General features: G+C 51.7%; 1 protein-coding gene across 4 annotated transcripts in view; it reads left to right on the plus strand.

Moving 5' to 3' along the window:
* The first annotated feature begins 636 nt into the window (after positions 1-636).
* The window catches only part of POR (cytochrome p450 oxidoreductase), a 30,353-nt gene continuing 17,664 nt past the window's right edge, over positions 637-13,325 (plus strand). Inside the window, exons 1-3 of one of the 4 annotated variants that reach the window (XM_084219202.1) lie at positions 637-708; positions 2,855-2,990; positions 12,980-13,169. In XM_084219202.1, the coding sequence (XP_084075328.1) occupies positions 12,994-13,169 (176 nt within the window). In that variant the 5' untranslated portion in view covers positions 637-708; positions 2,855-2,990; positions 12,980-12,993. The other 3 variants (XM_084219203.1, XM_084219204.1, XM_084219205.1) reach the window with 3 other exon arrangements.

The raw sequence follows: 13,325 nt of genomic DNA on the forward strand, positions 1-13,325 counted from the left end.
CTGGGAGTCCCGCACCATGTGCACCCAGGAGTGGCCACAGACAGGGCTCAGCCCAGAGTCAGTGTCCAACACTGAGCCCAGTTCATGACCCCAGTTCATGACCCCACAGTGTCCCAAGCCCTGCTCCCGCTGTCACCCCAGCTCTGACCCTGCCATGACCCCAATGCTCGCCCCCGAACTACAATGGTCACCCCAGCCTACCTCCCTTCTTGAGCCTGCCCCCCACACCGAGCCCCTGCTTGCACCCACGGTGGCCTCTGGACCCTGTTCTGCACCCTAATCCCACCCGGGACCGCCCCAGCCCTGACCGACCCCTGACCCCCCCACCCGTGACCACCCCAGCCCTGACCGACCCCTGACCCCACCCGGGACCACCCCAGCCCTGACCGACCCCTGACCCTCCCACCCGTGACCACCCCAGCCCTGACAGACCCCTGACCCCACCCGGAACAGCCCTGACCGACCCCTGACCCCTCCTTACCCGGCCCCTCTCGCCGCTCCTGTCCCTTTAAGACCCCCGTGCTGGGGCTGTACCATGCGCCGCCGCAGAGGGGTGATCTCCACAAGCGGGCGAGCTCGCCGCCTATTGTCGGGCGGCGAGGGCGGAGCGTGTTCCCCCGCGTGTGTGCCCGGGTGGTGCGGTCCGCCGTACGTGCCGGCCGCGCCGGGGCCGCGGGAGCCGCCAGCGCCAGACGGGCCGGAGCGGCGGTGGGTGCGGGATCCGCGGCACCGGGGGCGTGTGGCCGAGCAGGGTGCGGGACCGGGGGTTCTCTGGGGCTGAGCTCCGCCGCCGGGGCCCTCTGCGCTGGGGAGCGGCGGTCCGGCATCCCGCGGTGGGGTTGGCGTGGCGTAGGGGCTCTTTCTGTGCTGGGGGCACTGGTGTGGCTGGCTGCGTGTCGCGGGCGTGACTGCGGTGCCCTGGGTGCGGGGTGAGTGAGTGCAGCGCTGTTGCTGGCGGGGAGATCGATGTGAATGGATCTCTTTTTGGGGGCGACTGGGATGACCAGAGCCCCCTGTTCACTGGGAGGTGTGGTGTGAGTGGGCATCCTCTTACTGGGGGTTACTGAGTGTCTAGAGATCCTTCTTGTTGGGGGGGTCGGGGAGTGCTGGGGTGACCCCTGTTACCTGGGCAGTGTGATGTGCTGTCCCCCTGTTACCTGGGCAGTGTGATGTGCTGTCCCCCTGTAATTTGGGGGCACCGGCATGGCCGGAGCTCCCTGTTATCTGGGGAGTCTGATGTGACCGCTCCCCTGTTCCCTGTTGGAATTGGGATGACCAGAGCCGCTCTGATTTGGGAAGATCTGGTGGTGCTGAGCCCCTGTTGCTGGGGAGGCTGGAGTGACCGATGTGCCCTGTATGGAGGGCTGGCATGTGCGGAGCCCCTGTTCTTTGGGGGTACCCCCATCACCCCGGGGGCTGTGGGACAGGGACAAACCAGCACCCCTGGGAGCGGCGTGATTCTGCCCTGCCTTGCTTCCACAGCTCTGAAGGGTTGCTCAGACTTACCCCATCCCAATCTGTTGCTGGTTAAAAGCCTTTAACGAGCTTATTTTTCTGGCACATCCCTGGAGAACGTTATTCCCAGCGTTTAATTGATACCTTTGCTGCAGGCTGGGCTGTTCTGCTGTTGCTCCATCTATTTCACTTTATAAACTGCTGGGGTGTGGGAAGACTTTTTGCTCCTGACTTTTCCTGGTGGAGTTTCTTAGAAGAGTGAAATTACTCACCTAGGGAGTGTGCTTGTCAAAGGAAATAGTGGGAACCCCCTGGTTTTGGGAATATTGAGGCTGGAGGGGGTGAAGGTACCTGGATGATGGTGTTGGGAATTAGTCATCAGCATGGAATTGGTTCCTGGGGAGTTGTCTTAGTTGCAGGAGTAAGCAGTGCTGGTGCAACTTGGAGGGTGCTTTGTTCTGACAGTGCTTACACCTTGGGTTAGCTTTTGGAGTGTGAAAAGAAATGGGAATGCTTAGTGGAATGTGTACAGAGAAGAGGATCACTGAGGTGCTCTGATGTGAGTCTGGAAAAGTGAAATGAGTTTGTGTTTTTACAGCTCTTTTTAAAATGTAGAAACATATATCTGGCTGAGAAGCTGGAAAAGTGCAAAGAAGAAGGAGTGAGGTCTGTGTTTTTGAGTTGTGGAAGTGAATCAGTGATAGCGTTGGTGGGGACATCCCCTCCACAACAGAACTCTACGCTTTGTGTGGGCTGCCAGGAGGAGCTGTGGAGTTTCATCATTTTTTTTGCTTAGTGGGGTGCAGTGATGTAGACATCCCTTTTGCTAGATGGAAGGGAATGGGCTTTCTTCCAAAATTTCTGTAATTCTCTGGAAATCCCAAGGAGCTGTTGCACACACGCAGAGCAGCTCGCTGATTAATCTGCTGCAAATGAGGAAATCAGTGTTTTGTCTGGGAGGGCTGCTGAGCCAGACCCTTCCTGGAAAACCCAGCATTGTCTCAGTACAGGTTTTTCTTGGGCTGGTTGAGGGCATTGAGGCAGGGTATGCATGGCATGGAGTGTGTCTTGCTTTTGCACGTGGCTGTGACTGTGCACAAGAACTGTATTTGCAGAATAGAGCAGGCAGGATGCAGAGCTACAGGAAGAAACACCAGCTGAGTGTTTTCTTTTAATCCTTGAGTGTGAAAGCCTTGAAGAGTGGGCAGGAAGAAGGGTGTAGTGTCACAAATCTGGCTTAACCCCCTCTTAATTAGTCCTGCTCTAATTGTGACAGAGAAGAACCTCTCGCTTGTCATCACTTTGCAGTTGCCTCCTGTTCAGTCAGTAATTTCTGTGTTTGTACCTCCTGGACAGCCAAGTGCCTTCTGCAACTCTTCTTTTGTTTCTTGCAGAGCAGCTGGAGGAGCTGGACAGGGCCATACAACCAAAACTCTTTGAACTGTCTCAAGGAAGACTTTCCCTGCTGCTCACCACCCTCCGTGCTGGAGCTCACAGGCCCCACCAGCTCTTGTTTGCAGACCCATAGGTGCAAGGTAACCCCTTTCTTTTGAGTGTCACAGGTTGTGGAGCATCTCTGGGTGCAGTTGGGTTTGGGGAGGGTGGCTGGCAGTGGGTGCTGGGAGTGATGCTTTCTTTACCTGCAGCAAAAGTGAAGTGTGGAACTGTCTGACTGAAATCCCATTTGGTCTTTGCTCTCTCCTTTGCCTGTTGGGATACAGCAAGGTTTGTGTTTGCTCAGTTCTGAAGGACTGGGGAAAAGGCTTCCCTGCTCAGCTCTGTGCTCCTGCCATCTCCTCCCCTGGTATGAAGGAAAACCACCTTCAGTTACCTCTGTGGCCCCTGAACTTTGTTCTGTTTCCTGACGTCGACTCTCCTGCCTCAAAAAACACAATTCTTAGAACTTGCATAATTTGCTTTCCCAACGTGATCATCTGATCCCAGTGATGAGATTACTTTGTACACGCTGTTGTGGAGAGTGAATCACAGCCCTGCAGTGACAGGTGCACCTCTGCCAAGACTGCTTTTTTATAGGCTTGAAAATTTCATAGGTCAGAACAAATAATAATTGCAGGCTGTTCATAATCTCTTGCTGTTTGTCCCCAAGTAAACATTTCAAGTTAATTGCCTCCTGCTATCACCAGAGAATCCAGACAGGGAGAACAGAAGCCATGTCTGGTGGCTTCTGGAGGGCCACAAGTCCAAAGAGTGTCTGAGTTTGACCCATGGTGGCAGATTATTGTAGTATTTTTGCTTAGAAATCAGCCACATCTGTGCCTCCAGTCACTCCTTTGGAAGGAATGGAGGGATTGATTTATTTACCTTCCTTTCTTGCTGTGTGGAGTTTGAGATGGGGTTGGATTTTTCTCCTTGGTAAAATCTGGCTCTGGCAGTGCAAGGGAAGTCTGCTGGGAAGGTTTGACAACCAGCCTGGGTCTGGCTTTGTGGTGCTGGATCTTGCTGTGTGGTTGTGAAACACATCAATTGACTCTCTTTCATGGGTCATTGCTGCATCTCCTCTCCAACTCCAAGCTTTGGAGGAGCAAGTTGATAAAATGCCTGCAAGGGTTGTGCAAGTCCTGGTTGTGTAACAGGATTCAATGCATAACTGCTGGAGGTAAGAGGAGCAGCTCCTGTTACAGAGGAACAAAAAACCCCTGTGTCAAGTATCTTCTCTTTGTGTTGATTCTGCTGGGGCATTGCAGAGCTGTGGTTTTCTCAGCTTGGGACCCCTGAGTTCTCTGATGTCTTGTGGCCTGTGTCATGTTTTGGGGATGGAATTGATGTTCTGAGGTCTGCTGTGGCTGTGTGTGATTGCAAGGGGCTGGCCTGGGAAGTGGTCTGTGTTTCCCAAATCATTTCAAAAAGGTGAAGTCCAGGTCAGATTGCTGCCCCGTGGCAGGCAGGGAGGTTCTGCAGGGTGATTGCACACCCTCCTGATAGGGCAGCTCGAGTGCTGAGTTTCCAGGAGGTGCAAGGATCATGCAGTGACACCTCCAAACCCTACAGCAGTGCAGGAAATGGGTTTGTAATGTCTGCAAAGCTCTTCCATTCTCAGAGGAAACTGGGCTTATAAATACAAAATATCCTGGCTCCTTACAAAGAGTGCTTGGTTCTCTTGAAATAAATAAATAAATAAATAAATAAATAAATAAATAAATAAATAAATAAATCCCCCAAGCACATATTCTGATCAAAAGTCTTGACAATTTTGAAAACTTTGCAAGATGTCTTTAACCCTGTCTCTCTGGTGCTCTTTCAGCTGTTGGTTTCAAAGGAAAGAGACCAGCATTAGAGGATTTTGTTGTTCAGACTTTTCCTGGTGGAAGAGGTCAAAGTCTCTGGCTACTGACCCCATCCATAGGGCTCCTTTCCCAGTGGTGGCATAAGGCAAAGCCACAGCCTGTCACACCAACCCTCCACAAACTCAGGCAGAGGGTGAGCAAACAGCCTGTGGGGAGGAGAGGAATGTCCAGCTGTGCCTGTGGCAGCACAGGGTGCAGCAGTCGCAGAAGAGGCTGCTGAAAAATGTGATTTTTCCCTCTTGACTTAGAAAAACATCTCCAGCAGGACCTGAGCCGTGCAGAGTCCATGCCTGGATGGGTTGCTCCTGAGGTTTTGCAGCCCTCTGAGCAGTTCTTGGCCTGAGAGGTGCCCGTGGAGTTGGCAACAGGGTGGTTTAAGACTCCTGCAGGCTTGTCCTTGCTCCTGAATGTTGGTGCTGGCAAGACCCCTGTCCCTGTTCCAAGCAGTTCCTGAGCTGTGGTGCTCTGGATTTGTCCCTCACTGGGAGGGGAGGCTGGAGGGCAGTGCTGGTTCACAGGGGGGTCAGTTACCTGCCTTTCTCAGGTTGTGTTTATCCTGTAACCCTGAACTCCTGCTTTTCTCTGCTGGCTCACATTCATGTGTGAAGGAAGCTGTCCAAGTGCCTAAGCTGGGGAGATGCCCCATGTTTAAAGGTTCAGAGCCAGGCTTTTATCTGGTGAAAGGAAATGTGCAGGTTCAGTAACTCTAGCTTGTTTAAGGCAGCTTGGCAAGTTTGAATTCATTTTTGTGTTGGATAATGCCTTAAATCCTTTGTCTCAGTGCACTGGGCTCGCTGCACAGCCCCACCTGAGCATACCCATAGCACAGATTTCCTTTCTGCCTCAGTAAAACAGTTCTTGTTCTCTTCCTTGCTTTTGTAGCTACTCTGCTGTCCTTGGATAAGACCCAGGGGCCAGAAAGCATGCAAGTGTGACACAGTGGAAGCTCAAATATGCAGTATTTCAAGATCCAGACTGACTGATGCACACTCTGTGTCTGTCCTGTGTCTAAAATAGTAGTTTTGCTGGTGTCTGATCTGGTGTGTCAGGGTCTGGGTAGAAGACATCTTTCACAGTGAGAGTAACTTTTGTTTCACAAAAGCCCCCAACAGTTTTTGTGTTCCCTTCCCTGCTGGAGGTGCTGCTGCAGCCAGCTCCTCAGTTTGGATTTTTGAGCTGGTGGAAGAGTGCAGAGGCACTTCCCTGGTTTTCTGTGAGGCTTTGCTACTTTCTACCCTCCTTTATTGAGCTGGTTAATGGGAAGCTGTGGGAAATATGTGGGAAGAAAGTGATAGGAAAGCTGTAGGTGTAGCAATCCTTCACACCAGGACGTGTGACCCAGCAGAGGGTGAAGGGGCAAGGAAAGCTGTGAGCCGCAGGGACTCAGCTGTGTGATGATTCCCACCCAAAGCATGGAGCCTGTGCAGACCAGGCCAAACAGGGACATTTGTCTGGCCAGATCAGCATCCTCTTGTTGATGGGAAATGCAATCTCTGTGTGGCAGAGCTGTGGAGAAAAGGCTGATCCAAGGCAGTTGTTAAATAACCTGGATCTGAGCACCTGCTTCCTTGAACTGCTTTTGTTTTGGAAAGGCTGACTTTTCCTGCCAGGTCTCCTTTTGCTAAAAGGGAAAGTAACAAGAGCTCGTTTGAGGCTGGCACAGGCTGATGTAAACAGAATTTCTTAGTCTAATTGGTTGCATTTTTAGGAGGAATAAGAGAAGATCTGGTTTTGCCCTGAGGGTCTCCTGGCCCAATATCACACATGAACATGCAGGAACTCTTGGCTGCAGTGGGGTTCAGAGGAGACCAGGCACAGGAGCCTGGGCAGGAATGTCACCTCCACCACAGCCCTGCTCTCTCTGCTGCTGCTGCCTCTCCTCCCTCCTCCTGGGATTGTGTCTGTGGGGCTCCTCTTCCTGACAGCCACCAGTGACCTGCCTGATGTCATTAGTGGGTGAAAGAAGAGAGCCCTTGGCTGGTCACAAGACTGCATTCCTGTTTGTGGGCGAGTCTCTTCCTTCTGCTGCTGCTGGGAGGAGTGATGGGGTCTCAGTGCAGCTTCCTTGTGGTGCTGCAGTCCCTGTGAGCTCTCCACAAAGTTTGCAGATCTGTGAGAGGGCTGTCCAGTGGTTTTCTTTTTTTCCTCCCAGATGTTTCAGTTGTTTAATTTCTGTTTACAGCCTCCATGTTTTGTCATTGTACCTAAATGAGCAGGTCAGTGCTGTACAAAGAATTGGAGTTTTCACTTGGTTTGGTTGCTTATCCTTGATGGGTCTGTTCTGAGGTTGAATTTTGGGGCTGTGCCGTGATGCTGGTGGAAAAAAATTGGCCTCTGATTTAAAATTGGGCTTTTTTAAGGCTTCTTCTCAAGGCTGATTAATCTTAATCTGTGTTGTGCCATGGTCAGCAGACAAGGTGGGAAGGGAAATCTGGTCACACACACCTGCCTCTGCCTTGGGCATTCAGGATGGTCCTTCCTGAAAGGGAGGATGTGGCAGATCTGGTGGCAGTGGTGACATGCAGAGCCCCCAGCACTGGAAATCACAACAGCTGCAGTTCCTCTCTGCTGCCTAACGTGATGCCTGTGCTGAGTCAGGGACATGAGGGTCACTGTCACGTGGCTGCAGGGAGCACGAGTGCCCTCCCTGCCAGCAGTGCCCCCTTGTCCCCTGCCCCGTGTGCCTGTGCAGGGCTCTCAGTGGCAGTCTGAACTGCAGAAGCTCAGTCTGCAGGAGCTGTTTGAGAGTGTGCTGCTGTTAGATCTGCAGTCAGACTTGCATGGACTCCTGTTTATGAGAATCTGGAAAGCAGATTTGGTGAGTTTTGCAGGAGGGGTTGGGTGGGCTGGTGGAGAGGGGATGGGAGCTCCAGAGCTCCAGTTGGCACTGCGATGTGAGAAATGAGGGGATCTCCTTGCTGCAGGGGTGGTTTGGCTCCAAACCACTGCCTGCTGTCCCTGCTGCTGTTCAGCTGAGACAGCCTGGACCTTGCTGTGGGCTGGGAAGGCTCCTCTGCCTGCACCCTGCTGAGCTCCCTTTGAATGGAGCCTGGCACGGTGGCAGGGTCGGGCAGAGGGTGGCTGGTGGCACTGCACGTTTGTCACGCAATTCCTCTTTGACTCCATTGCCACTGGCTCTCTTTCTGCACACGCTGCAGAGCACAGGTTCCACCTGCAGCTCCTCTGCTTATCTGCAGGTGTCCAAAGGGTGCTGATGCTTGGGAAAAGCCTGGGTGTTTTGATAGCTCTGGGGGTGCAGCCCCTGTGCCAGCCATGCTGTACCAGGGCAGGCAGTGTCTGCAGGGCATGTGGGGATTGTGGGGATCCCTCTCTGGTGTGCTGGGCTGCAATCAGGGGCTCCTTTGGATGGTCAGAGGTGGGGGCAGTGAGCAGCCTGGGCTCAGCAGTTTTCCTTCTCCTTCCCTGCTGAGCAAGGCAGCTCCCTTGTTATGCTTCTCAAGGAAACCCCTGGGACTGAGTCTTTCCCTCTGCCCCTCCTATTTCTTAAATAAAATCCAGCCAGTGTGTTGACCCACAGAAAGATGTCCATCCCCATCCAGGAATTGATAACTTTTGTGTTCCAAAGTTTGGTAACACCTCAGTGCCCCCCAGGAGAATGCAGTGCTGGACACAAGGTGGGACGAGACAGATTTCTGCATACCAGAGCATTTCATCTGGGACCATGCTGATGTGTCACTTTATCTTACTTCAGCTGACCCTTCCCAGGAGCTGCATTCAGTCCTGGAGCAGCCCAAGAACTAACAGCCAGTATCACACAAGCCCTCTGACAGTGTGCTTGCTCAGCAGTTTTCCTTCTCCTTCCCCTCTGGGCGAGGCTGACTCTGCACCTCAGGGTGTGCTGATGGTGGCACGGGGCAGAGTCAAGCACAGAACTTGGTCACTCATTTTTGGGGCAAGAGTCACAGGCTGCAGTCCTGGTCTGGGACTGGGAGGTCCAGCTGAGGTACTTGAAACTCATCACAGGTGCTACATCAAGAAAAAGGCTACTTCAGTCTCAAGAGAGACAGCTTCCTGCCACATTGCCAGTTTAGCTTCAGAGCCAAGGATTTTGGTCACTAGGAGATACCACAGAGTGACTTCCACAAGGGGAAACCTCCCAGCCGCCTTTTGTGATTGTGCTTCTGTGTCCCAGGGTGCTTTTGGCAACATCTGATGTTCCCAAAACCATCTCCTGATGGAAGGAGAATAAATCTCTTCAGGTTGCTGACCACTTGGCCTTCATCACTCCTGTCTTGTTTGTTGTAGTATTGTTTCTATATGTGTTTAAGTATTTTTAACCTTGTGAGCTTATAGACCCTTTAGTCTGTATGGAAGTCATGGGGAATTTGAGGATGTCTGGCACTGAGACTGCTTTCAGTCCTTTTTTTTCCAAGGTGTGCATGAGAATGTGGAATACATTTAATTTAATATGAAGGTGAGATACATCTGCTTGCTGGCACAGAGATGTGCAGGGAAGGTCCCTGATGATTTGAATTATTGGGAGCTGCCATGTATCAAGCAAATTCTCACATTCAGGGGCTGAAAAGCTGTGCTGAAACACAGCATTGCTTGATAGCAATCTTTCAAAATGTTGTGACTTTTCTGTGTGATGTAAATGCTCACATCTTGCTGAGACTGATGGCTTTGCTGTGTGCACAAGTAGGGATCCAGGAACTGGAGCCACCAGAAAAAACCCCAGGGATATGGACACTTTGTTTTACCCTGATTGAAGATATAATAAACACTCTGGATAAAATGACCACCCTTGAAACTGTTGCCAGGGAAAGTTTTACTCCTGTATCATAAATTTCCTTTTCCTTTTAAAAATCTAGTTTGACTCTACCAAGGCCCTTCCAGAGACTGCAGGATTCCCAGGATAGCTAAATTTCAAGAAACAGTCAGGTTTCTTTTCACTGGAAGTTAGTAAAGGACATGTATTTGAAAATGACATGAAAATGACAAATTTGCTGTGAACTTCTGGAAAATAATTGTTACAGCTAGCTAGGCAAGATTGAGATAAACTGAGCAATAATCTTCCTGTGCTGGGTGAAGTGAATTCAATAGTTCCTGAGTTAAGACAACCCTTTAAAAAAGAGAAATGAGGCCTAATTTCACATTCTTTGCCTTTTATGTCTAAGCAAACCTTTTCCTGAGGGTAGGGGAGGTGAAGGGCAGCAAAAAGAAGAATCTGTAGCTGGGATATAAGCCTTGAATAACCAAATGTCCAGGACCAGAAGGAGCCCAAAAATTAAAATTAATCCAAATTAAAGCAGCTCTTGTCACCAGACCATGACCACGTTTCCTCCCAGGCTCAGTGTGGAAACTTTGTGCTGTGGAGATGGTGAATGAAGAGAGGAGAGCAAACCATGCAGCAGAGCCATGAACCTCCTGGAATGTTCCCTGGGCAGTGAGTGGGTGGCCTGGCTGCAGCTGCAGGATTCCCCTTTGAAGCCCTGGAGAGCTGCAGTGTGGTCAGGCAAGGAGATAGCACAGCTCCCACACCCACATCCCCCCGGGCAGCATTCCTGGGAGCTGCCTCCCCGAGGATGCCTCTCTCCAGAGAGGAGAGCAGACCTCCTCTGGAGGCTGGAGAAAGCCAAACTCCTCTGCTCTGGGAGCTGCAGCTCTGCTGCTCTGAGCATGGTGATGAATTTTGGCTGGAGACAAAGCCCTCACCTGGCTGAGCAGAGCACAGGCTGGTTCTTGCCCTCGTTCTTTGCCCACACAGGGCAGCTCATGAATATCCATGTCTGAGCTGTCTGGAGCTGGGAATTGCTGTGGGCCAGGTGCTGCTCACCACAAACATGGTTTGGAGCTCTCTGCACCTTGGTGACAAGGGAGGCTGCAGTGCAGGGAGCCTTTCCCAGGGCTCAGCTGCTGCTGGGTTTGGTGCTCAGAAGGGAAAGAGGTGCAGCTCCTGCCCCAAACCAGCTCCACGTGGTCTCCATCAGCCTTGTGTTTATTCAGGGCTTCCTCTGAGCAAAGGTTTGTCATTGCCTTCTGTGCCTTGGGTTTTCAGGGAAAGTGAGTGAAAGACAGGCTGTTCTGAGGGTAATTTTACTGACATGGCCATCCCCTGTGTGAGGGGAATTGTCCACCCTTGTGTAATTTGGGCAGTGAAACTGCTGCTGAACAAACCAAGCCACCTCTCAGAGTTGGAGATATTTACTCCTGCCTGTGTCTGGGCACTGATTCCTCCATCTCTTTGCAGAGTTGGGCTGTGCTGTGCACAGGCAGCAGTTGAGGCTCCCTAGGAATGATGGACCACTCAGGGCTTCTTTGCCCTGAGATTTAATGAGAGTTCAAGTTATGAGTGAGATGGCAAGAACCAAAACCCCAAAACTCTGTGAAATGAAGGGTTCACTGGCAGGTTTTGGCTGAAATTCTTACAGGTTGGGTGGCAGAGGGGAAGAGGAGAAGAGCTTGTAATTAAAACTTCTTTCATCAGGAATAAAAGCAATAAACCAGCAACATTTCCCCCCCACCAGCAGATTCCCCTGGTGCTGGTTGCCAGACCAGCTCCTTTGTGATTTCCTGGAACCAGATAAGGAGGAGGAGAGGGATCCTCCTGGGAGCTATGCCTTTTTGGCAACTAAGCCCCAGTTGTGGAGGCTTTAACTATCAGTTTAGTCTAGAGTTGTACAGAAGTAACATCCAGCTCTTGCTTGGCTCCAAGATCCAGAGATGGAAAGCCTGTTTGCAAGGAGGGAGGACAGGGTGACCTGCCTGATGGAGAGGAATGTGCAATTTGCTTGTCTGCAGTCACATCTCTCTTATTTTTCTTCCTTGGTGTCTTCTGTGGGAACCTAACGGGCAGCTTTGAGGTGGTGTTTTAGTGCCCTTTGTAATGCAGTTCTCCACCAAATGAAACTTCTCATGGGGTTGAGCACTCATTGGCTTGCCAGACTACCTGCCCAGGTCACTGCCAGGTGGCTGTGGACTTCTCCCTCTGCTCCACAGGGTGCTTTTTATGGCTGGTGCCCTGTGCCACAGGGCTGTGTGTTGTCTGGAGCTGGACTTGCCTTGTGGGGGTAAAAAGAGGGGGTTGATCATTGCTGAAGGTTGTATCTGTTCTCCCTCATTAGTGCTCCCTAAGCATCACCTTCCCTTCTCTTCCCAGCTCCTGAATGTCTCAGCATGTTTCAGCTTCAGTTGCTTTTATTTCTCAGCCATGGCATTTCTCCCTCCTGTGACACCATCACTGCTCTGAGTCACTTTTCTGCGTGCAGGTTCAAATGTCCATGGTCCCCTGGGCTGGCAGCATGCCCAAGTACAAAGAGAGAGTCACTTTGCCCTTCCAAATCAAGTTTAGAGTTAATTATCTGTTTATTTGGACAGAGTGTGTCCTTGCATGTAGGGAAGATAATCTTGCCATTGGATTAGGGTCAGAGGGGTTCAGAGCTTTGGCACAGCAGTGGGAGGGAGGAAGGGAGGGAGGGAGGGATGGGTGGGTGGCTCCCCAGGGGAAGGACAGGGGCCATAGTGCTGCCTGGGTATTTGAGGGCTGGGTGTTCATCCCTGTGCTACCACAGACTCTGGGAATGGCTGTGGGCAAGTCCCAAATTGGTAAGTGTAAAGGAGGAAATGGAAATTAAACTGAGGGAGATCATGGAGGGGACTGGAAGCCAAAGGCCTGGAGAGAAATGGATAGTGAATCCAATCTGCAGTGGAGTAAATCAGAAATACTCATCATTTGTGTTGTAACAACCTGTTGTGGGGATGCTCAGGGGGGTTGGTGCCACGGTCCTGCTCTGGGGTTTATCAGCACAGCAGTGGGGCCAGGGCATCCTGTCACCTTGTGGGAAGGAGGGAGGAAGCCCCAGATCTGTGGGGTGACTGAAGAGTTGGGGTCATCCCTCAGTAACACTCCAGGGGTTATGTGGTGAGTAAGGCTGGCCATGAGTCCCTGTTGGGTCTTGCTGGGGGGTCAGTAGGAGCCTGGTTTGGCTCCTTGGCTGGAGAGTGGGGCTGCTCTGATGCTGCTGGCAGAGGGAAAGCAGAAACACTTCAGATGGATCAGCATGGATACAGCAGGAAGGAAAAAAGCTTGGTGGGACACAGAAGAACCTTGCAGAGCTGTGATGCAAGGCCTCTATCCAAAGAACTGCTGGGCAGCCTTGTGCTCCTAAGACTAAGTGTAAAGCAAAACTCATTTCCTGGGTGTGCTTTAATGCTGTTCCACGTGGCTGCTGGTGCTCACTGTTTTTCCTTGCTCACAGTGCCTCTGACTGCCATGGGGGAGCCCAGCATGGACCCAGCCATTGCTGCTGACAGCACTGCTCAGCAGGACTCTCTCTTCAGCATGACAGACGTGTTCCTCATCTCCCTCATCACTGGACTTTTTACCTACTGGTTCTTCTTTCGTAAGAAAAAGGAGGAAGTGCCTGAGCTCCCCAAAATGCAGACAGTGTGAGTAACAACTCTCAGCCTGTGTGGCTCTAGTGGAGCTTTTCTCTCTTGCTTGTGGTGGGTTCTGGGAGGTCGGGGAGGGGGTGTTTCTGTGCCCTCAGCTGCTCACAGTGCAGAAATCCCGGTGGAAGAGCCAGGCTGCAGTTCTGCCTTACC

This window comes from Fringilla coelebs (genome assembly GCF_963513975.1).
Source record: "Fringilla coelebs genome assembly, chromosome: 20".
NCBI lineage: Eukaryota > Metazoa > Chordata > Aves > Passeriformes > Fringillidae > Fringilla > Fringilla coelebs.